Source organism: Leopardus geoffroyi, chromosome C3 (genome assembly GCF_018350155.1).
Source record: "Leopardus geoffroyi isolate Oge1 chromosome C3, O.geoffroyi_Oge1_pat1.0, whole genome shotgun sequence".
In the NCBI taxonomy this organism is placed as follows: Eukaryota; Metazoa; Chordata; class Mammalia; order Carnivora; family Felidae; genus Leopardus; species Leopardus geoffroyi.
In genome coordinates, this window is record NC_059338.1 from 54,777,849 (window position 1) to 54,801,050 (window position 23,202).

The window sequence follows — 23,202 nt, forward strand, 5'->3', positions numbered from 1 at the left end:
CCTAGCATAATGGTTAAAAGAATGAGGTCCAGAGTCACACAGCCTGTATGATCTTGGGCAAGCTCACTAAATAAACATTTATTTCTCTGTGCCTATTTCCTCAAAATAGTATTACCTATTTGAGGGGACTGTTATAAGGATTTGATGAGCTAGCTTAAAGCCCTTAGAACTGTGACAGCACATAGTAAACACAATATTAGGCATTATGCTTACTAAAACAAAGAATATTTTAATTCTAAGAGAATAAAAACAGGTATTTTGGGGTTGGAACATGGTTCAGTGACAATAACAAACTGATGTAGAATGTTAATTTTTACTTTTGAACTATCCCTAACATGTTCTTTCATCTCTTGCCCACAGCTGATCAGATATAAAATTATTACAAAATGTCTTTGACACTCAAAATTTATCCTATCCTCTAAGTTCTATAACCTTGAATAAATAGTTAATTAAAAAAAAAAAACCCTTTGGGGTACCTGAATGGCTCAGCCTGTTAAGCATCCAACTCTTGATTTCGGTTCAGGTCATGATCTTACAGTTTGTAAGTTCAAGCCCTGTGTTGGGCTGGCTCTATGCTGACAGTGCTTGGGATTCTCTCTCTCTCCCTCTCTCTGCCCCTCCCATGCTTCTCTCTCTCTCTCTCTCTCTCTCTCTCAGAATAAATAAACTTAAAAAAAATTGTCAAAAAAACACTTTGGAGATTTTTTATCTATCTGCACATGATTTCTTGGTCAGTTCACTTGATTATATTGTTAAATGGTGGGTTCTTTTTTTGTTAGGTTTATTTATTCTGAAAGAGAGAGAGGGAGAGAGAGAGTGTGTGCTCACAATGGGCTAGAGAGAGGGGGAGAGAACATCCCAAGCAGGCTCCGCACTGCCCGTGTGGAGCCCGACATGGGGCTCAAATTCACTGACTGTGAGATTATGACCTGAGCTGAAGTAGATGTTTAATGGACTGAGCCACCCAGGCGCCCCTAAATGCTGGGTTCTAACCAACATGAACAGAATTACAATGAGGAATTTAAATCAGTGTGCAATTAGGCTGGCATCCTGCATATGGAAATACCTCCACACAACTGCCTTCAAAAAAATGTGTTCACTTTTATTGAAGTATTTATAAGTACAATTGTAGGACATTTTAGTTTAATACTATTCCACTACTTGATCCTCCCCCCAAAAAATGACTAGGCAAAGAACTTTTATGTGTGATGTAAAAAGCATGGTCCATGTGCTGTACTAATTTCTTTTGAAAAATGTAACATGATTACATGTGATGTTAATATTCAGGGAAGCTAGGTGAAGCGTATGTGGTTAACTCTCTGTACTACCTTTGCATATTGTCTATAAATTTAGAATCATTCCAAAATATAAGTTTCTCTTAAAAATAAGCAGAATCCATGAAAGAAGTAATTGATAAACTAACCATCAAAATTAAAAACTTCTGTAAAACACACTTATGAAATGAGAAGGCAAGTTACAGACTAGGAAACAATATTTACAAAGCATATACTTGATAAAGAATTTGTATCCAGTGTAAAGAACTCTCAAAACTCAATTAAGAAACAACCAAATTTTTAAAAAACAGGCAAAAGATTTTGATAGTCATATCACCAAAGGAAACCTAGGAATGGCAAATAAACATGTGAAAGATGCTTAACATCATCGTTATTCTTAGAGAAATGCAAATCAAAACCACAATGAGATACCACTACATACCTAATAAAATGGCTTAACATTTAAGAGACTGAACATACTAAGTGTTGCAAACAATATAGAAGCACTCTTATATGGTGGGAATCTAAAATGGTACAACCACTTTGGAAAACAATTTGGCACTGCCTTAAAAGTGAAACAGACCCAAATAATCCAGCCATTCCACCCTTAAGTATTCACTCAAGAGAAAGACACAAAAGGTCACAGCAGCTCTATTTGTAATAGTCAAGAACTGGGGGGGAAAAAAACCCTCAAATATCCATGAACAGGTACACAGATAAACAATTTATACTATAGACATGTAATGTAATACTATTCAGCAATAAAAAGATATTAATCTGAAACACAACATCCTGGACAACTCTCCAAATAATTATTTTCTGTGAAAGATATCAAACCAAAAAAAAAAGTATATAATGCATGATTCCATTTATATAATGGAATTTATATAATACAAAATATAATGCATTTATATAATACAAAAAATGCAAACTAAAGTACAGCTACAGAATGCAAATCAGTGGCTGCCTGCAGGAAGGAGGCCAGAAGGCAGGGATTACAAAGGGACATGAGAAAATTCCTGAGGGTAAAGGATATGTTTGCTAAGTTGCTTTTGGTGAGAGTTTCATGGATGTATACATATACCAAAAGGTATCAAATTGTCCAATTTATGTAGTATATTGTATACCAATTATGCCCCTGAAAAAGATGTTTTAAGAAGTGGAGTAGAGAGAAATAAAACAAGAATGACAAGAGATTGATCATTATTGAAGCTAGGCAACAGGTGCCTGCCTATTGCACTCCTTTCTACGATTTGATGTCTTTAAATTCCCATAAGAACAAGTTTTGGAATTCTCCCCACTTTTAAACAGAAAGAAAAAAAAAATTCAATGTTGTATCTATTTGCAACATATATTATTGTAATACCTGCCTGGGTATAGTTGCCAGAATAAAATTCTTCAAAGTGGACAAAAATCATATGCATAAATTATAAGCTGTATAGAGCTCAAAAGCAACAGAAACATTACAAATTGTTGAGCACTCCATTTTAGTTTCTTATTTACATCATTAATATGTGTATCTTTTTTTGTTCACTCTCAAAAATAGGCTGACCATATATTAATAGATTAAACATATATCCATTTATTTTAATGACAAATATTTGTTATTTGCCTATAATTTCCACAAAAGCTCTTTTAGATATGGTCTTAATGGTTATAGATTAAAAAAAAAAAAGTACCATAATACAGAAGGAATGAATGTCTGCATCCAGATGACAGTACATAGTCTTTTCTTAATGGACAGATTCAACCTGAATATGCAGTGGGTGAAGTTTTTCTTGCAGTGGGAACCTACAGTTTAATGCTGCCAGGCACTGTGCTATTTTCAAGGGTATGTTACAACTATATATTTCAAAAAACAATTGTTAAGATTTAAATGTTAGGGTAAAGGAACATCAATTAACTCTTAACAAAGGGAACAGGAGGAGGACTCAGGAATTTTTTTCTGTAGGATACAGCAACTAAATTAAGCCTTGAAACTTATTTTACAACTGCCTAGTTTAGAAATACTGAACCAGCTACCTTTACAATGACTTTTTATAATCTTATCAAAGAAATCTAGCAAAATAATGTAATAATGAATTCCAGGACACATTAATGTGCAATAAAGAATATGCTAATATGCAAATGAGCCAAGCCTAATAATTGCAGAGGTAAGGACAAAACTAAACTGAAGTCTATTAAACTTTCAAATGAGTTCATGTCGTTTCTCTCTGAGTTATACTGAAGAAACTATATAAGCACTTAAGACTACCAATACATACCAGATATTATGTTAGATACAGAAGCTTATTAGGAAATGTTAGGTATAATTTTCAACTCATTAAAAATTTCACTAAAGATACATTGAGAAAACATTAAAAAAAAACAAAGTAGACAAAACTGAATTAAATTGATAAACATTATGTCACTAACAGATTTATTATTTATCTTACTAAAAAGATACAATGATTATAAACATATATGCACCCAAAAATATCATTTCGAAATATATAAAACCCCCAAACCTGCATGTGGAAACAGAATAATCAAAAATTATGGTAGCCTATTTTAAATTATCTCTTACAAAATAATACATGGACAAAATCTAAAAAAACATGAGATTTACATTATATATAAGAAACAAGCTTAACCAAATATATATAACTTTATAACAAATACAAAATAAACATTCTTTTTCAAGCACACATGGGATATCTCCCAAATACTAACCATACACTAAAACTTCAAAGAAGTTTTAGTCTTCAAAGAAGACTCAAATTCCAAAGGCTGAAGATCTAATAAACTATACTCTCCAACTACCCTGCAACAATTTTTGAAGTAACAAAAAGATACCCAACAACATCCTAAGCCTGGAAACAAAAATTATGCAGCAGAATCATCCTTCCATTAAAGAGGAAACAATGAGAAACTTTAGGAAATATTATAGTGGAGGACTACTATTGGTAGGATGAGATGCAGATAAGACAAATTGGTGGGATGCAGATAAGACAACGGCAGGAAAACTTTATTTCCAAAGAAGAGCCAATTTCAAAACAAGAGCTAATCTTTCAACTCAAAAAGATAATAGTGTAAATCGGGAAAAAAAAAAAATTACAAAAAAAAAAAAAAAGAAAGAAGGCTATAAGGACAGAAATCAATGAAATAAAGACCAAAGGCAAAGATTAAGAAAAACAAAACTTAGTTCTTTGAAGAAAATGTTAGAAAGATGAATTTCTGGCAAAACCAATCAAGGAGAGTTGGTGATGTGAATTAACATGGCACAAAAACATGAAATACCACAGACAAAACAGATTTTTTAAACTGTAAAATATTACAAACTATATAAATACCTATATATTTGAAAATTCACAAGAAATAGATATTTCTAGAAAAATAGCAAAATTGGCACAAAGTAATAATTGTAATAAACTAATGATAATTAAGGAAATTTGAGTGGATTAACCAATACTGCACATAGGAAAGGGAAAAATCCCAACCCAGGGTTGTTCTTTTTTTCTTTTTTTTTTTTCACTTTTTATTTGGAAATAATTTCAAGGCTTCCAAAGAATTGGCAGCACAGTACAAAGAACATCCACAAACTCATTACCCATATCAAACTATTGGTAACATTTTGCCCCATTTCTTCCATCATTTGTCACTTGCTCATGGCATACTTTCACAACCTCCTTCCCACACTCTCCTTTCTCTCTCTCCATGTAATTTATCTCTAAATACCTTAGTATGTATTTCCACAGAATAAGGATATTCTCTTACATAAACACAGTGCAGTTGTCAATTTCAACAAATGTTACATTGACGTAATACTTTAACCTATCATCCATATTTGCAATTGTGTCAATTAATCCAATAATGTCCTTATAGCATTTCCCCTGTACTACACCGAAGTACAGAATTGAGTCTAGTATCATGTCCTGCACTTATCATGTGTCTTCAGAGTCTCCTTTACCCTGGAATAGTTCTTGGCCTTTACCTTATGTGGCACTGACATTTTTGATGAACACAATCCTTTTATTTTTAAATAATAGGGTCCTTATTTGAGGTTTGTCTGATGTTTCTCCATGACCAGATTCAGGTTATGTATTCCAGGCCAGAATCCTCCATAATAAGTGATGTTGTATCTTTCCAGAAGCATACGATACCCATCTGTTTCAGCACTTGCAATTCCACTTTTAGGTACTTCTCAAGAGAAATGAAAACTATGTCCACAAAAAGCATTATACAAAAATGTCCCCAGTAGCTTTTATTTCTAATAGCCAAAAACTGGAATCAGCCCAGATGTCCAAAAGCAGTGAAATAAACAAACTGTAGTATATTAATACAATGCACTCCTAATAAAAATCTAAGAGTTACTGATTAATTAAACAACATGGATAAATCTTGGAAACATTATGCTTGCTGAGTGAAAGAAACCAGACACAAGAACATACTGTATAACTCCATGTAGATGAAGTTCCAGAATTAGCAAAACTAATCCACAGTGACAGAAATCAAATCACTGGTTGCTTCAGCTGATTCGCTAGAAAAGGACATGGAGAACATTCTGAGGTGATACAAATGTTCTACATTTTGATGGGGTGCGAGTTACACTAATATAGGGATTTGTCAAAACTGATCCAACTATATACAGAGTTAATATATGTGCATTTCACTATAAATTATGTGAATTTCACATAATATATGTGCATTTCAATGTAAATTATCTTAACTTAAAAATTTAAGAAACAGGGGCACTTGGGTGGCTCAGTTGGTTAAGTGTCTGACTCTTGATTTCGGCTCAAGTCATGAGCCCATACTTCGCGAGTTTGAGCCCTGCATTAGGCTCCACGCTCACAGTGTGGAGCCTGCTTGGGATTCTCTCCCTCTCTCTCTGCCCCTCCTTAGCTCACACACAAGTGTGCTCTCTCTCTCTCTCTCTCTCAATACACTTTTTTTAAAAATTTAAGAAACAAAAAAGTCTGTATTTTCCTCCCAGCAAAAACCAAACAGAAAATAAGCTATTAGCAAGAATATTATAAAACAATTTAGAAATTAACTGAAGAAAATACACAATCATTTACAGATAAAAATGTTTAACTCTAGTAATGATCATAAATACATGAGGATCCAATATGTTCATAAATGGAATGCTGGGAACAACAATGTAAAGATAGTAATTCATCACTCAAATATGACTCCTATCAAAATACGTGAAGGATCCTATTGCTCTAAATATGATATAGAAAAAAAGTGGCCCAAGAATAACTAAATTAACAAAAAAAGCAAAGACATGTAGTTCACCCTGCCAGATAATTAAATTTATTACAAAACCACTTTAATTAGACTACAGTACTAGGATAACAAAAGACAGGCAACTGGAACTGAATACTCCTAAATGCATTTGTTGATATATAGTCTCTCTTTAGAAGTCTACACACAAAATGCACAATGAATGAATGGTAACAGGCTTTCCTGAGGACATCTGCCACAACATTAACTACTTAGAATTCATTTTAATGATGACTCTAAGAACTAAAGCAAGTAAAAATAAAAGTGTTAAAGGACAAGTAGAAAAAAGAATGAGATTAACAGCATCATACCACACCATTTGGTATCATACCATACCAAAATTTGCATGAATTTTATAATATACAAGCAAAACAAGACTATTTTGGAAGAAAACATATCAAATACATGAAAGCTGACTGGAAAGACATCATATATACTCTAAGGTAAATGGCTAAAATGGGGGGAAAGAGGAATGAAACTGAAGGAGTAATCATGTAAAATAGAGTAAAAAAGGGGATCCATGCAGAACTCTGTATAAACAGAGTATAAGCAATTCAATCCTAAGCACCTGATGTCTCGAGAAAAAACTCATGCATTTATTTGTTTGTTTATTTATTTATGAGAGAGTGTATGCGTGAATGGGGCGGGCGAGGGGCAAGAGAGGGAGGGAGGGAGAGAGAGAGAGACAGAGAGAGAGAGAGAGAGAGAGAGAGAGAGAGAGAATCTTAAGCAGGCTCCACACTCAGTGCGGAGACTGATGTGGGGCTCAATCTCACGATCCTGGAATCATGACCTAGGCCAAAATCAAGAGTCAGATGCTCAAGTGACTGAGCCACGCAAGCATCCCTGGGTTGTGTTTTGTTTTGTTGTTTGTTCAGACTTTTAGGTGAAAGTAGTAGTCTAATTTTTACAAATAAAGAAGCTAAAGCTCAGCAGTTAAGCTGCCCAAAGTTATTCAATTTGTCACTGCAAACCTGGATTTCTCCCTCTCCAAAGCCTATCATCTTTCTTTATTGCTGTATTTCATATTTCATATTTCATATTCTCTGGTCAACAGATAAAAGAAAAGTGAGATAACAATCTGTTCACTCAACAATTGACGGTATTAGTCAAGGTCAGTTATAGCATAACAAAAATATAAGAACTATCCCAAAAGAGGAATAATGTTTACTTCTCTTGCCAACAGGAGATAAATATGAAGTTTTGCAGCACAGTGACTAGGACATGGACCTAAGAGTCAAGATCCCCAAGTGTTATTCCCAGGTCCTCCATTTATTAGTTGTATGTTCTTGGGCAAATTATACAACCTGTGTGCCTCAATACTGATACTCTAAAATGGGGTTATTACAAGGAAAATTAAACGATGCATGTGCTATGCTTAGCCTGGCATAAAATATGCACTCAAATGTTAGCTACTGTTATCAGCTATTGCGCTCCTGTCCTATCTATCTTCTTTTACTTATCAAATTCCAGAGTCGTTTATACTTGTAGTCTCAATTTCTTTACCTTCTACTTAGCCCTCGGCCAGGTGAATTCTAGTTTCTGCCTTCATTAAACTACTGAAATGAGTATGGTAGCAGCAGAATTTACCTTTTTTGATTTCTCTGCTGCTTCCATTGAAACCCTCTTCTCCTCTGGTTTGTCAAATTACACATGTCTGCTTCTCATCCCTCCCTGAAGACTGCTGATATGCTGCTTCTGCTGACTACAGATTAAAGTCTGGTGCTTCCAGGGTTCCGTTCTCACTCTTCCCTTTATACTCTACTTCATTTCTAGGGATATTGCATTTACTCTCATAGTTTTTGGCTAATGGCTACTTTTATCTTGAGCCCTTATTATCTTCTTCAAACTGGTCCTTTTCTTAAAAACCCTTCACTGATACCTATATTAATGTTGCAAAAAAATTAACTTCATTTAAAAATTGAATCTCTCTCCCTTCATGTTCCAAGACATCTCCAAAACAACTAAATCCAAACTTGAACACAAAAATCTTCCTCTTCCAAATCTCCCCTTCATATATCCTTAATTTCATCATGTGATACTGTTATCCACCCAGTTCTCAAGTTAGGAACCTGAAACACAGGGGTGCCTGGGTGGCTCAGTCGACTTGAGCATTTGACCTTTGATTTCAGCTCAGGTTATGATCTTGCAGTCATGGCACTGAGCCCCACACCAGGCTCTGTGCTGAATGTGGAGCTTGTTTGGGATTCTCTCACTCTCTCTGCCCCTCTCCCACTCATGTGCACTCTCTCTCTCTCAAAATAAATAAACATTAAAAAAAATAAACCTGAAAAACATCTATACTACTCTTTTTCCTTCACCCTGACTCCACTATCTCCAGTTAATTTTACCTCAAATTTCTATAATCCATTCCTCCATCCGTTATGACTGCCTTTAGCTCAAGCCCTCATGTCTTACTTAGAGCAACCTCCTAACAGAGTTCCCTAACTCCGATCTTACCACCTTTGCAAATCAACCCTTCAGAATGCCAAGAACCTAACACTAAGTTGTCAGACTACCGTTCTCCTGCTTAAGATCTTTTATTGACTCTCCATGACAAAATTCAAGCTTCCCTGCTTATTTTTAAATATCTAAAATTCTTCTATTGCCTAAGTCTTCAGCTTCATACTTTCTGCCACTCCTTGCCTCCCACATCATGCTTCAGTGATACAGAACTACTAGTAGTTGTTCCTTGAACACATGCCATGCTGCCTCATGCTTCCAAGTCTCTGGCTCATGCTGCTCCCTCTTCTAATACTGTTCAGCCCCTTCGCCCACTCCTCACCATCCAAAACCTGACTAAATTCTTATTCTCTTTTCTGGGGGCAGGAACAAGTTAGGGATTAGGACACGTTCATGCCTTCATCAATCTAGGGTTTGGCCACAACCCTTTGGCATATCTCTGAGCACTTTCTACAACCCTGAACTGAAATTAACTGTTTACATTTCTATTCCTCACATGACACTGAGCACCTTAGGACAGAGAACTTACTGCCTTGTTCTCAGCACAGCAATCTACTGAGCTCTTCCTTTGACCATGGATTGGAACAGCTTTTGATAAGAGCTTAGGAAAGGGAGAGAGCCCAGTAATCACAGAATTTATGGTGAAAGAAAAAACAGAACTGGGCAATGAAGACTTGCTTCTTAAATACAGAAGTATGTATTTAATCCCTAGTATGAAAACATAGTGCCAGCCATTCAATTATGGCAGTGTGGTTAAAGTAATGCCCTGCCCACATCCTCCTTCACAAACAAACCAAAAAGGCATTCCAGGAAAGATACCTATGAAACAAATAGGTGGGAAAGTAGAACTTAACTTTCAGGCAACAGTGAAAATTGTGGTTTTTGAACATTACTGCCTGGAAATTTGAAATTCTAAATACAGGGAGACTTGTGGGCAATGGGTAAATATTATAGAAGCCATTTTGATCAGAATCCAAAAAGACCAAGAGATCACTGGGCCTCCAGTGTTTTTGCTTAATAAGCCTCCTACTTTCTTTCAATTACAACGTATTAAAAGACAGATATTCTTCTTAATCTGTTATCAGCTTGGGAGTTCTTTTAAGGTTGCTTCTCTTCTGCTAGGTCTACCTGCTGATAGGAAGAAGTCAAACTGTGTGTGCCCCTTTCTCCTCCCAATTTTTATTCTATTTGGCTACCGCAGCAATCTCCAATCATATCACATGGAACTATAGAGCTTAGCCGAAGAAAGCTCTATGTTTGCTTCTAATCAAACCTTTGAATTTCAAAAGTTCTGATCTTTAATCTTCATTCTGATGTAGGATTGGTCTTGTATTCTCTTAGCTTAATTATCCCATGTATCAAAATCTATTAGAGGACTGTTTCACTAAATTTGCCTGTACTTTCATGGATCCAGCATGGGATAGCACTTATTAAACAATATAGTATGTCCTTTTTTTACATCTTAACATACCATTAGAAATTCAGCCAATGCAACTGTCCTCAAAGCTGCTGAAAATAATCATATACTAAACGTACTTGATAATGGTATATTTTAAGAAACTTTCATCGGGTATGTATTTAGCCTATAAAACCAAGTCACAATACCTTTGCTACCTTAATTTTCAACTCAAAACTACAAAGACAGTTGCCACAGAAATTACTACAAAGCTAACAGGTCAGCCATGCTATAACAGAAAGCCTATCTAAGAACAGTGAAAAATAAAACTACAAAAGTAGATTTGGGTCAGACTTCAGGCCTTTCATGTAAGGGTTAACGTTTCAACGTTTTACTCTTCAGGAAAACGGGAGCCTTTGAAAGATGTTTTAGCAAGAGACTAACATAATCAAAGTTGTGTGTTAGTAAGATGAATCTAGTGGCTCTGTGTAGAATGGGGTGAAGCATACAAGTATGAGACTACTCTAGCCTATCTCCCTGGCTGCCAAACAAACGCGTTGAGAACTCATGCCTACCAGCTCTCCAAATGTCTTTGATTTTCACTCCCATAAACTTTTACCAATTACTTCCCTCTTTTGAAAACAAGACCCTTTTCTTAGTTTTCAAGCTTTTCAGCCTTATCTGAGACATTTTACATTGCTGACCACTCGAATGGCCTCCTTAAACCTCTTTCCATCTTTCATTTCAAAGTAAAGCTCTACAGGGAAAGGAGGAGCTTTACTTTGCTTGGCAGTTTTCTTTATTCTAAGTATCTGTAGAACTCCATGTTTAGTCAACTGGGCTGTTTCAAAAATGATCCCCTCTATGAGGACAGCTCCAGCCCAAACCTTATCTGCACTCAAGTCTACATTTTTAAGTGCCTATACAATGTCTCCACTTGGATTATTCCACTCTGTCTCAACAGTTCCTTCTCCTATCAAATCTTTTGCAACTCTTCCATTTCTTTTTGACCATGTCCAATTATTCTCGTTGCCCCAGTTTAAAAAATAAATAAATAACTTTTCTTCTCTCTTTGAATTTTATTGCACAGATTTGTAATTTGAGATCCTAGCATTTGTTCTCTCAACTACAGTATGCTCTAAGAAAGCAGCTACTTTGTATCATCCACCAGAATCCTGCACAGAACTCACCACATAGAAGCCTCAGTAAACTTATCTCTTGACACTAAGGATGACAGAAAGGGGGTACTGAAGAACAAGAGTTTGTTAGAGGCAAACTAAAACCCAGTTCTCTTCTGAATCCTAGACCAATGCTATTTCTACTAAACTGTACTGCCAATGGCCAATCTACCACCAAACCAGATGATTTACTTTCTCAAAAATTCTGCTCAATGCACCCTCTTCGTTTTTACTACCAAGTCCTTGTTGTGACAAACTTCAATTACTCTAACTGCTTGTTTTCAGTATTCATCCCTCCAACTCACTCTTCTCTGAAATATATCTAGCACAATGATGTCGAAATACCATTCTTGGAACTCCATTTCCCTTGCTGAATCTTTAGTGTCTAACTCCTTGGGTTGGCTTGTAAAACCTATCACAATCTCCGAAATATAGCTTTTAGTTTCTACTCAGGTTCATCTGCTTACTATCACGCCCACCTATATCAAGTACATTATCTCATTTATTCTCTTTCTCCTTGACAATTAAGTAGTATCTACCCACAACACACACACACACACACACACACACACACACACACACACACACAGAAAAGACCATAATTCATATTAGCAGCACGAGTACTTCTTATTTCAGTTCATGAACCACCTACATTTGACAGAAGCAAAGTTTATGAGCCACACATCATATTCTCTTAAACCCAACTCAAGTCTTTCCTGACAACTCCAGGCCTAATTTTTCCCTTCTTTAAGCACCAACCGAACAATTCAGCTTTATGTATTGTTCGCAAATGTTCAAATCAGATATCTCAGAATGTTAAAAGTACAAAACAATCTCGGAATTCATCTAATCTAGCAATAATGACTGGAATGAACAAAAATATCCCATACCTACTGAGACAGAATCCCCAAGGTAAGAATCCTAGGCATGTGTATTTTTTTAAGCTTCATGAATAATTCTAATGTCCATTCCTAGTTGAGGCAATCCAGTCAGCCCATTTTCAGATAAGAAAACTAACACACAAAGAAAAGGTAGAGAAACTTACTTAAGGCCATCTACCAGACTACCTGCAGCACAGTGTAGTGGTAAAAACACAGGCTCAGACTCCGCCTACTCAGGCTTTGGCTCATTGCTTAAGAGCTGTGAGAACTTGGGCAAGTTGGTTAACTTTTTTGTGCCTCTCTTTCTTCATGTTTAAAATGGCGTGTCTATCTCAAAAGAGTTGTAATAAGGATAAAATAAGTTAGTGGATATTAAACACTTAGAACAGAAATAAACACCCAAAAAAGACTCACTATTAATAATGCAAAAAAGTATTACAACTGAGGCCTAAGTTAGTTTTATTCCCTCTCCACTACACTAGTATCTGTGTATGTGTATTTTGACCACCAGCTTGTAAACTCCCGAGGGCAGAGCTCAGGTCTCCTGCCTCTTCAGTATTCCCCACCACACCATATACACTGTTGGTAACCAAATAACACTTTGAATGAATTTATGGATTCCTATTTCTGAACCCTGACACCTCTGCCCTTCTAACTGTACCAAAGCACCCAGACAGAATGAATAATAAGAACTCCTATAACAGTGTTTACTATGAGCAAGCCACTGTTTTAAGCACTTTACATATTTTCTCCTGTTAGATTACAAATATCCTAAAACAAGAAATACAAAACTAGCTTAGGTACCTATGAGCCATAAAACATTTCTATGTAAAGTATAAAGTTACTTCTGTGTAAAGTATAAAACCATTTTAACCATGATTCATTACAAAATAAAGTCCTAAAATAAAATCAAACTTTCTTTCAAAAGAATTTGCATTTATGAAGTAAGTTTATCCCAAGGGATTAACATTCTTATACTGCAAACACTCAAAAGTAATTTCTCATTTCTCTGTAACATGAACAATTTTATTTTTTGAAACTACTTTAAAATATGGCCTTGAAAAACAAAACAAATAACATACAATTGGCACTAAAGTGTAATCTGCAACGTATTATGTTTCAAATAGAGTTCCAGTTATGTATAAACTACTAAAGTATCCCATACATGTTTCTACTTGAAGAAGGCTTGAAAGAATAAAGCACTAAAAGTTTTTATAAAATGTTCTCTCCCCTTTCATTACGTGCACTAGAATGTTAGCTCTATGTATTGACCTATTTCTCTATTCAGACAGTTAAAAAGGGGAAAGAATAATTTAGGAGTTCATGAACAATGGAAAAAATGAAATAACCAATGTCCAAAGATAAGGTAGGTGTATCTTTTGCTTGTTTTCACTGCCAGCCAACTCGACTACCTGCATCCATTCCAATATATCCTCAAATATTTAACAATCTAAAGAAGTTGTTATAAAATGCATCCACCTCTTTTAAAACTAATTCAAAGGATATTATAAATAAAGTATTTGCCATTTTTTATTAGACACAAGTGTTGGAGTTTTACACAAAGGTGTTGTGCCTCCCTGTCACATCTTCTTTCACAGATTTTTTCCCTTAGGCAATCTGGATTCATCTAAAAACTTGCCTGAAAAGATCTGACACTGCTTTTAATAACCCAATACCTCTTTTAAGTGCCAGACACTTTCTTTGGAATGTATATCCCAGAGCAAAGATAAACTTTACTTCCCAAAGTTTACCACAAGAGAGACTTATTTAAAAATTGAGATACAGCTGGCATATCATATTATGTTTGCTTCAGGTATACAATATAGTAAGTGATCCAATATTTGTATAGACTGTGATATGATCATCACAAAGTACACCCACAAAACACAGTTACAATTTTGTGTGTGTGTGTGTGTGATAACTTTTAAGACCTATTCTCTTAGCAACTTTAGGATATAGAGTATCATTACCTAGAGTCACAAGCAAGAAAGACTATTACAAAAAAATGTCATCAAATGATTTAAACAGGGAGTTTTTATTATTTATTTTGAATATTTATTATTTTATTCAGAAAAGACTTATGGTCTTAAAAAAAAGTTACAGAAACAAAACAAAGAAAATAATTTCTCTAGATGAAAGACAGGGTTGTGATTTTCAAGGGTATTTGTAATCATTATCCTAAAAATGATAAAACTGCTTATATATTTTTCTTGTTTCTTGTATTTCTGCTCACTTATGCATATTAACAAATGAGCAAGAAACGAGCAAAATTATCAGAGAAAAAGCAAGATAAGAGGTACAGAAAATCACAAACCAAGAAATATCACCTCTAAAGTCTATGAAAACTGGATGACACACTCAGAAATATTTCTACTAAGTCCAAAAAAGCCACCGAAACAGACAACCTTGATTTAAATATTTATCAAGTCTCTCCAGTGTGACTGCCACATTAGGGCTCCCAGTCTCCACAGTCTGTCACGTCCAATCTACTCTATCTCCACAGCGATCTAATTAAAAGATCAATCTGACCTCCTGCTCTTGTTTAAATTACTACACTGGCTCATCCTCTTAGCCAGTTTAACAGTAAGTTCATCTACACAATAATCAAATCCCACCAAAACCTGGCCTAGCTTCCCTTCCCATCTGGCCCCACATATACTCTAGGAATCTTCCCTCTGCCTGAAACAAAATACTCCCATCTTGAACTATCCATCTTGCAAACCGTTTTTACAGGTGAACTGAGACTCACAGAAATAATTTGTCCAACGACATATAGCTAGTGATAGAACCATATCTAGAATACAAATTCTACCCTTGGTTTTCCTAAAGACCTTTGTAACTATCTTTTGTAACTATTATATATGTTAGATGCATGTTAAAATGTCAGATTTTTCTCATTAGCACTAAATATGAACTTCTCCAAGAAGATCCTATTGGGTGCAAGAATAGATTTTTTTTTTTTTTTTTTTTGGTCTTAAAAATAAATCAGGGGTGCCTAGGTGGCTCAGTTGGTTAAGTGTCTGACTCTTGAATTTGGTTCAGGTCATGACCCCCCAGGGTTGTGGGATCGAGCCCTGTGTTCTGCTCTCTGCTGAGCATGGAGCCTGCTTAAGATTCTCTCTCTCTCTATCTCTCTCTCTCTCTCCCCCTGTGCCCCTCTCCCTTGCTCACACACACACTCTCTCTAAAATAATAAGTAAAATAAAATAAAATAAAATAAAATAAACCATTCTGGTAAGGGATGTTGATTAATGGAAGAGGCTATGCATGGGTGGGGACAGAGTATATAGGAAATCTCTGTAACTTCTACTCAATTTCAATTTTGCTGTGAACATAAAATGGTTCTATAAAATAGTGGTTTTTTTAATTAATCAAGATTTACTAAGTTTAATATAAGGATTCACACTTGTTCTGAAGGTCAGCTGGTCACAAGTCAATAACAGCAAGGATTATGTAGTCAGAAACCTAAGGAAAAAACAGAAGTTCCACAAACATTGGGGTTTACTTCCAACACGCTGTGATGCACTGGTGTTTACATGTGCCCAATTAAGTACAGTTAGGGATTATATTATTTAGTTTTAACTAAACTGACTCTCACAACATGGAGAAGTAGCTTTAAAAAAATTCCGGCAAAGACTGCAACGATAATAACTACACAAGTACAAGCCAACAAATTGCAGGGCTAAGACTCTTAACTAGTACAAGCTATTCTTCAACCACATCACAATGTAAAATAATCTAGTCAGTCAATCACAACACTCTGACCAGAAATTATTACTTGAGAATAAAAAAGTACTATTAACAGAAAGTATTAAGATTGTTTATTTTTCTCATCTTTTTTAAACATCTAATTTATGTAACTTATTAGTATTCTATTATACTAGTATCATACTGGCACACGCATATAACTTATAAACATTCAAGCACATATTAAAGGTGCATGCACGTGGTTTCACTGGGAGAGGGGCACACTAAAAAATTTTTTAATATCCACTGCTTAAAGCACAGATTAAATCTTTTTCCCCTATAGGACAATGATCAATCTTCAGTTTGCCAGGCCCAGTATATTAGACTGCAAGATGCCTCCCAGAGATATTCCAGTCCTAATCCCTGAATATGTTACTTTACGTGCTAAAATAGTCTTTGCAGATGTGATTAAATTAAGGATTTTGAGATGGGGATATAATCCTGGATTGTCTGGGTGGGCCCAATGTAATCACAAAAATGCTTGAAAAAGGAGGCAGGAGGATCAGTCCACAGATGTGAGGACTGAAGCTAGAGGTTAGGATGATATGAGGAAGGAGTCATAGAACACAGGTAGCCCTGGAAGCTGAAAAGGTTCAAGAAACAGATTCTTTTCTTTTCTTTTTAATTTTTTTTTATTCTTTATTTTTGAGAGAGAGACAGAGAGACAGTGCGAGCTGGGGAAGAACAGAGACAGAGGGAGACACAGAATCTGAAGCAGGCTCCAGGCTCTGAGCTGTCAGCACAGAGCCCAACACAGGCCTCAAACTCACAAACAGTGAGATCATGACCTGAACCGAAGAAGGACGCTTAACCCACTGAGCCACGCAGGCGCCCCAAGAAATAAATTCTTTATCTCAAAGACTTAAGAAGGAACCAACTCTGTTGACACTTGACTTAAGCCCAGTTAAGACTTATTTTGGACTTCTGGGGTGCCTGGGTGGCTCAGTCGGTTGAGCGTCTGACCTCAGCTCAGGTCATTATCTAGCGGTCCATAATTTCGAGCCCCGCGTCGGGTTCTGTGCTGACAGTTCGGAGCCTGGAGCCTGCTTTGGATTCTGTGTCTCCCTCTCTCTCTGCCCCTACCCCACTCATATTCTCTCTCTGTCTGTCAAAAATGAATAAACATTAAAAAAATTTTTAATATTAAAAAAAAGACTTATTTTGGACTTCTAACCCCAGAACTGTAAGATAATAAATGTATGCTGTTTTAAGGCACTAAATTTTTGACAACTTGTCACAGCAGCAGTAGGAAATCATACAGGGAATTCCTGGGACATGGGACTTTCAGAAAACCAGGATTAAGTTGGTTACCCTATTTTGAGGTTTTCAATGCCCATAACAATGTATGATACATAATGAGCATGAGAAAAATCTTTGTTGAATATTTTATGATGAAATATATAGATAATATACCCTTACTATCTTATAAAGATCTGTCATATGTATGATCTCATTTCATCCTTCTAACAATCCCATGAGGTGTGAATGAATTATTTTCCTACTTTTAGGATATATGAATTAAGGTTCAAAGAAATTACATACAATGTGTAAGGACACATATCTAGTAAGCAATGGAGCCATACCTGGAATACAGGCCTTCTGACCTTTGACAACCGTCAGGATCCTCTACCGCGAGTCAGGCTGCCTGGATTCCAATCTAAGCTCCTAAACTTAATAGCTGCCTAACTTTGCCAAATTACTTAACTTTCCTACTTCCTTAACTATAAAATGAAAAATGAGGTTTACAATAATACTTACCTCATAGGGTTGCTGTGAAGAGTGAATGTGCTAAAATGTGTAAAGTACACATCATAAACTAGACACAGAGATAGATGACAATAAATATCAGCTATCATTATAACTCTGTACTGTAGCTACGGTACATTTATACCTAAAATACTCTGTAGTACTTGATAAAGAACCACATAATATATGCAAAAGTAAAAAACAGCAACCAGAATGAATGGTAAGATGGAAGGATTGGTTTCATGTGAAAGTACTCTAAGGTTAGGACTCTAGGCTGAAAAGACAAAAGGAGAAGGGCGACATAATCAAGACCTATAAAAATGTGAGAGTATAAACAAGGAGATAACAAAATTCAGTTATATTGGTTGGAGGAGCGAGGAGAACCTTAGAAACTAGAGTACTGTAGTATGAGCACACAGCATTCATAAATTACAAAATGATACAATGTAAAAAAGAAACGGATCACAGAATTTGAGACAATTTATGAATGACAAAGAAGACAAAAATGGCTACTAAGAGGAGCTTAACTCTTCTGTAAACATCTGTTGAACACCACAATGGCTTACCATTATCTATTACTGGTAAAGGAGGAATAGAGATGTTGGGAAACGACATACAGACCACATGGTAGCAAGAATTAGACCTTCAGTTGAATCAGTGCAATAATTTCAATATTTCATTATGTCTCAAAGACATAACATACCCTCTGCCCATCGCTACCATGTACCACTGCTCTTCTCCAATCGCATCATCACTCTACCAAGAAAATCTCAAGTCTAAATGTCCTCTTTTCAATGCCCTTTTAATGGCTTCAGTAAAGAATAATTAAAACATTCCTAAATTTGGCAGTCCAAACTAATCTCAAAATATACTACCTCAATTGTTTCTTAACCTAAAATTTCTTAAACTTTTCACTCTTTATTGAAACCCTCAACATCTATTCTTCACTGTGAGAGTCAACAAACTTTACAGAACTTTATGACTACTACTTTCAATACTAAGCTGACTGATTTTTTTCCCCCCTGACAGGTCATGATATTCTCACTACTGCTAATGAATAAAGCTGAGAAACCATACTGAAGTAAGCCTAAACAAAAGATAGCCAGAAGTTACACCAAGTAACAGAAGCATGGTTAATTTAAATACACAAACGATTTTAGAAAATACATTGTAATGTTTCATCTCATCTCTACCATCCATTAAAATTGAAGAAAAAAAAATCATGTTTAAGGATACAAACTTGCAACTAAGATAACTAAGTCCTGAAGATTTGGTATGGGATATGGTGCATGTAGACAATGATATTGTATGACAATCATTAAACTTACTCTGAGACTAGGTCTTAACTACTCTGACCACAAAAAAGAAATGATCATTTTACAGGACAGGATAAATGTAGTAACTATCACTACAATGGCAATCAAATGACAATATACAAACGTACACCTTTACACAATGCTACATGTCAAATATGTTTCAATTAAAAAAAAATCAGAGATACTGATACATTTTTAAACTTGAATGAAAAGCATACCCTTTGTCCTAGGAGCTGTTTCAGAAAGTTCTGGTGAAGAATAACATGGTATAAAGATGGGCAAAATCAAGGACAAAGAGGAAAGAAATGACATATAACCCACACAACTACCAAGCAGCCCCCAGGAAAAGGTGGATAGGAGCAAAAGGGCTTGGTATCTCACCTGCAAATTTAAACTTAAAATGCGGTGAGTGGACTCATCTCCTGCATGCACTTCTTCATACCCAACATGATACTAACAAGCAGAAAGAGGGAAGGACAGTGCTCCTGTTAAAAGCGTTTGGAATTAAAGTCAAAAGGCCAAATGTTTTATTCTCTAAAACTTCTATCAATCTTCCAATCAAAATTCCTCAGCCAGGCAAGGGCTTTCCTTTTCCTCTTATTTATTTTTTGATGTGAGCAACAACTCTCCAACTTCAGAATCTTTGGAATCCATCGGGCACCGGTAAAAATGAAGACATTGTTGGTGTTTTCCAGAAATGAACAAAACAAGGAACTTAGTTTATCTCGACTTTAATATAATAAACAGCAAACCACTGACTAAAGAAGCATCTTTCCAGTCAGCTAACGTCACACATCTCTGAAGAAATTCCGTCGGAGGGGGGAAATGTCTTTTCCCAGTACGATGACAGCAACCCTTTTACTGACACGCTCTTCGCGCCTCAAAGACGCCCCAATACGCCAAGGATCAACAGAAACTCCACACACTTCAGCAACAAAGCACCCTTCCCGCCTTCAAAACACAGGGCTTATCGTCCCATTACGAGGGGACATCAGCAGAAACTGCTGTACACACGACACCTAAGACACTCTACTGAACCAACGGCTTTCCATCATCTACCTCTTGACAAAGTGCTTCATAATGTCCCCCAAAGTTTCCAGAACAGCAGCCCCAAGTGCACCCGAGGCCAAAGACAGCAAGAAATGGCCCAAACTACTGCTTGTACATTACTCTCACCCTCGTGACAATCACGTTGTTTTAAAATCGCTCGTCGGGAACACACCACATCCGACACTCTTTCTGCCCTTCTCACACTACGAAAGCGAGTGGCTGGCAGGAAAGCCGAGCAACTTACCTGGCGTCTGTCTGAGAACTGCCCAAACGCCCCACCGTCTCCCAGCGGCACCGTCACTGAGTACAAAGGCACTCAGGTGGTCCATTCTGCTCAGGCACCTTTCTCTCCCACTTTGCACATTCTAAAACACACCGTGAACATCTCCCAGAGCACAGCCAGGCCGGCCAGCGGGAGAGTCGCGAAGTAATCCGTGTGTCGCTCCGTAAGGGCCTTGGAGACCCGCACCCTAACAGCCAAGACGATTGGGGGGGGGGGGGGGGCGGGGGTGTGACCCGGGCTGCTCCCCTCGCCCCTCACGGGAAACTCCCATATCGTCGCGGCAACTCACCAGATCAGGGAGCACAGAGACAGGCAGGAGACCAGGGCCAAGGCCCGCCGGTACTTCTTCATCTTCTCCTCCTTCTTCCCCCTGCCAGAAGGCGGCACATCCTCCCGGCAGCCGCCACTGCCGAGGCCAAGATGGAGGAGCCGGAGCAGGAGCGCGAGGATGGGACCGAGAGTCCTTAGGGCTGCGGCGCTCGGGGAGCGGCTCCTCAGCGGCTCGCGTACTGGCCGCCCTCTCCGAGGGGCCCACGGCGGCGCCGACAGGGGCGCTTCACAGGAGGACTCCTGGGACTGCCGCTGCTGCCGCAGCCGCCGGCTCGTCCGCGCCCGCCTCCTGCAGCCGCCGCCGCCGCCACTGCCGCCCCATATCCCCCCCGCCCGCCCCGGCTCTCCCTCCGTGCTGCCGGCGACCAACGGCCGCGGCGTACTCGTCTCCCAACAGCCAATCGCCGGCGGGGCCGCGCCACCTCACACACCGCTGAGCTGGAAGAAGACGCGTCACCCACGTCCCGCGGCGCTCGCGCCCCCACCAGCCTCCGCGCGGGCCACGCCCCCTCCGACGTCTCAGGCGGAGCAGCCGGAGCGGGGAGGGCACACAGCGCGAGAGCCGGTGGTGCCGCCGCCCCGCCCACCTCAAAGTCCGCGCGGTCAGTGGCTCACATTCAGGAAGTCGGAGAGGACCCTCGTGACCCTCAGCTGTCTTTTTCGCCTTGGTCCGCCCCTTCGCCCAGGGCGTGCCGAGTCCGCGCAAGGCGCCTTGGGAGTTGTAGTTTGTCCTCTGGAACGCTCCTTTCCCATTCTCTAGTCCTCATAGAATCACAGTTTTGATGGAGAGGTCTATAATTTCACTTCTCACCGCCAGAATGACCAGCTTTGGAATTGTTACACTCAGTTTTCCTCTTTTGAGCACAGTTCGTGGGATGGCCTAGAATGACGGAGGGGAAAAAAAAGCTATACTAATAAAATTTAAAAGGTGTTTTCCCGGTGTCGATGGGCCCAGCCCATCGAGTTAGGCGCTGATTGGTAGGAAGAAAGGGGTGTGTCCAGATCCCCTCTCACCTGATTGGTTGGGCGGAAAGTCTCTCGCTTCTTCTCTGCCTCAGGGAAATTTCACCGTCCTGGATTCCTCTTTTGGGGCCGGTGGGGTTGGTATGCATTCTGTTGGAATCGTGCTTCGGGTGCACAACGAAGGAGCCTGAAAGGAAAACGGGCTCCTGTTGAGGGAGTTGGAATTCACCGAAAGCGAGGAAGGCGGTCACGTACACACGCGTATTGCTACTGTGCGGAGGAAAAAAGTGTCTAGTTCTCAATCTTTAGTAAGGAGCAGTGTGCCCACCCTGGATTTTTATGCCACTGGGGTCCCTAAAGATCTCTCGGTAGCTGGTTTCTGCCTGAAACTCCAAAATGCTTGACCCTTTCGTCTCAAGACCCTCTTGTAGCTCTCTTCTCTTACATGGCAGAGTATAGAGGAAGAGGTATTAGCTTCTGCAAAGGGGAGAAGACGATGTTTGGCCGCTGGCCTAATGTGTTCCTTCATCTCTCAGGTGATATATTCCTTTCAGACTGACACTGACAGGAAGTTAGTCTCTACTGAGGGATACTTCTTTTATTAGATAAAGACATAAAAGTATAACTCAGTAGTGTTTTCCTTTTTATTGTTTTGGCTGTCAGAAGACTCAAAACTGTTTTCCCCAGAAAGCACCCAGCCAAATGCTCTGTCTGTGCTGTGGATCATGGCATAAGGTTTAGTGTAAAAAAAATGTTTGAAGCAGATATCACTTTTTAATGTTTGTTTACTTATTTATTTTGAGGAGGGGGAGGGGCAGAGAGAGGGAGACAGAGAATTCCGAGTGGGCTCTGCACACTGACACTGCGGAGCTTGAGGCAGGCCTCCAACCCACAAACGGTGAGATCATGACCTGAGCCAAAACAGAGGAGTCGAAATAGAGAGTCGGATGCTTAACTGACTGAACCACAGAGGTGCCCCTTAAAGCAGATATTAGTAAAACATGGGCCACACATATTGCCATGTGTCGTAGGGGAAAACATGAAACACCTTAGTAAAATGCCCTTCTGATGCTTAAATTTGAGCCACGAAATTTCCTTATAAACCTTTTAAGTTGAATTGTTGTTAATTGTATTCCAGGGACCTGAATGATTTAACCCATTCTAAGAGACTTGAAATAAGTCAACTGGATGTATTTAAAAAATTCTATAAATGGTGATTTGCTTCCAGAGGAGTTTACCCTAAACTAATTTTCCTGGCAATAATTAGGTGGCAGTTCCAATGATCTATTGATACCACTCAATATATA

The 23,202-nt window shown here is 38.1% G+C and overlaps 1 protein-coding gene across 10 annotated transcripts in view; it reads right to left on the reverse strand.

The window, feature by feature from the left end:
- The window catches only part of SUCO (SUN domain containing ossification factor), a 92,954-nt gene extending 71,544 nt beyond the window's left edge, over window positions 1–21,410 (reverse strand). For 5 of the 10 annotated variants that reach the window (XR_006705902.1, XM_045452900.1, XM_045452896.1 and 2 more), the window contains exon 1: window positions 20,892–21,064. Coding sequence is in view for 8 of the 10 variants with exons in the window: in XM_045452900.1 (XP_045308856.1) it covers window positions 20,892–20,953 (62 nt within the window). In the remaining 2 variants the exon portion in view is untranslated. Of the gene's footprint in view, window positions 1–20,891 lie in introns of all 10 variants that reach the window. The other 5 variants (XM_045452901.1, XM_045452897.1, XM_045452895.1 and 2 more) reach the window with 3 other exon arrangements.
- Window positions 21,411–23,202: the final 1,792 nt, after the last annotated feature.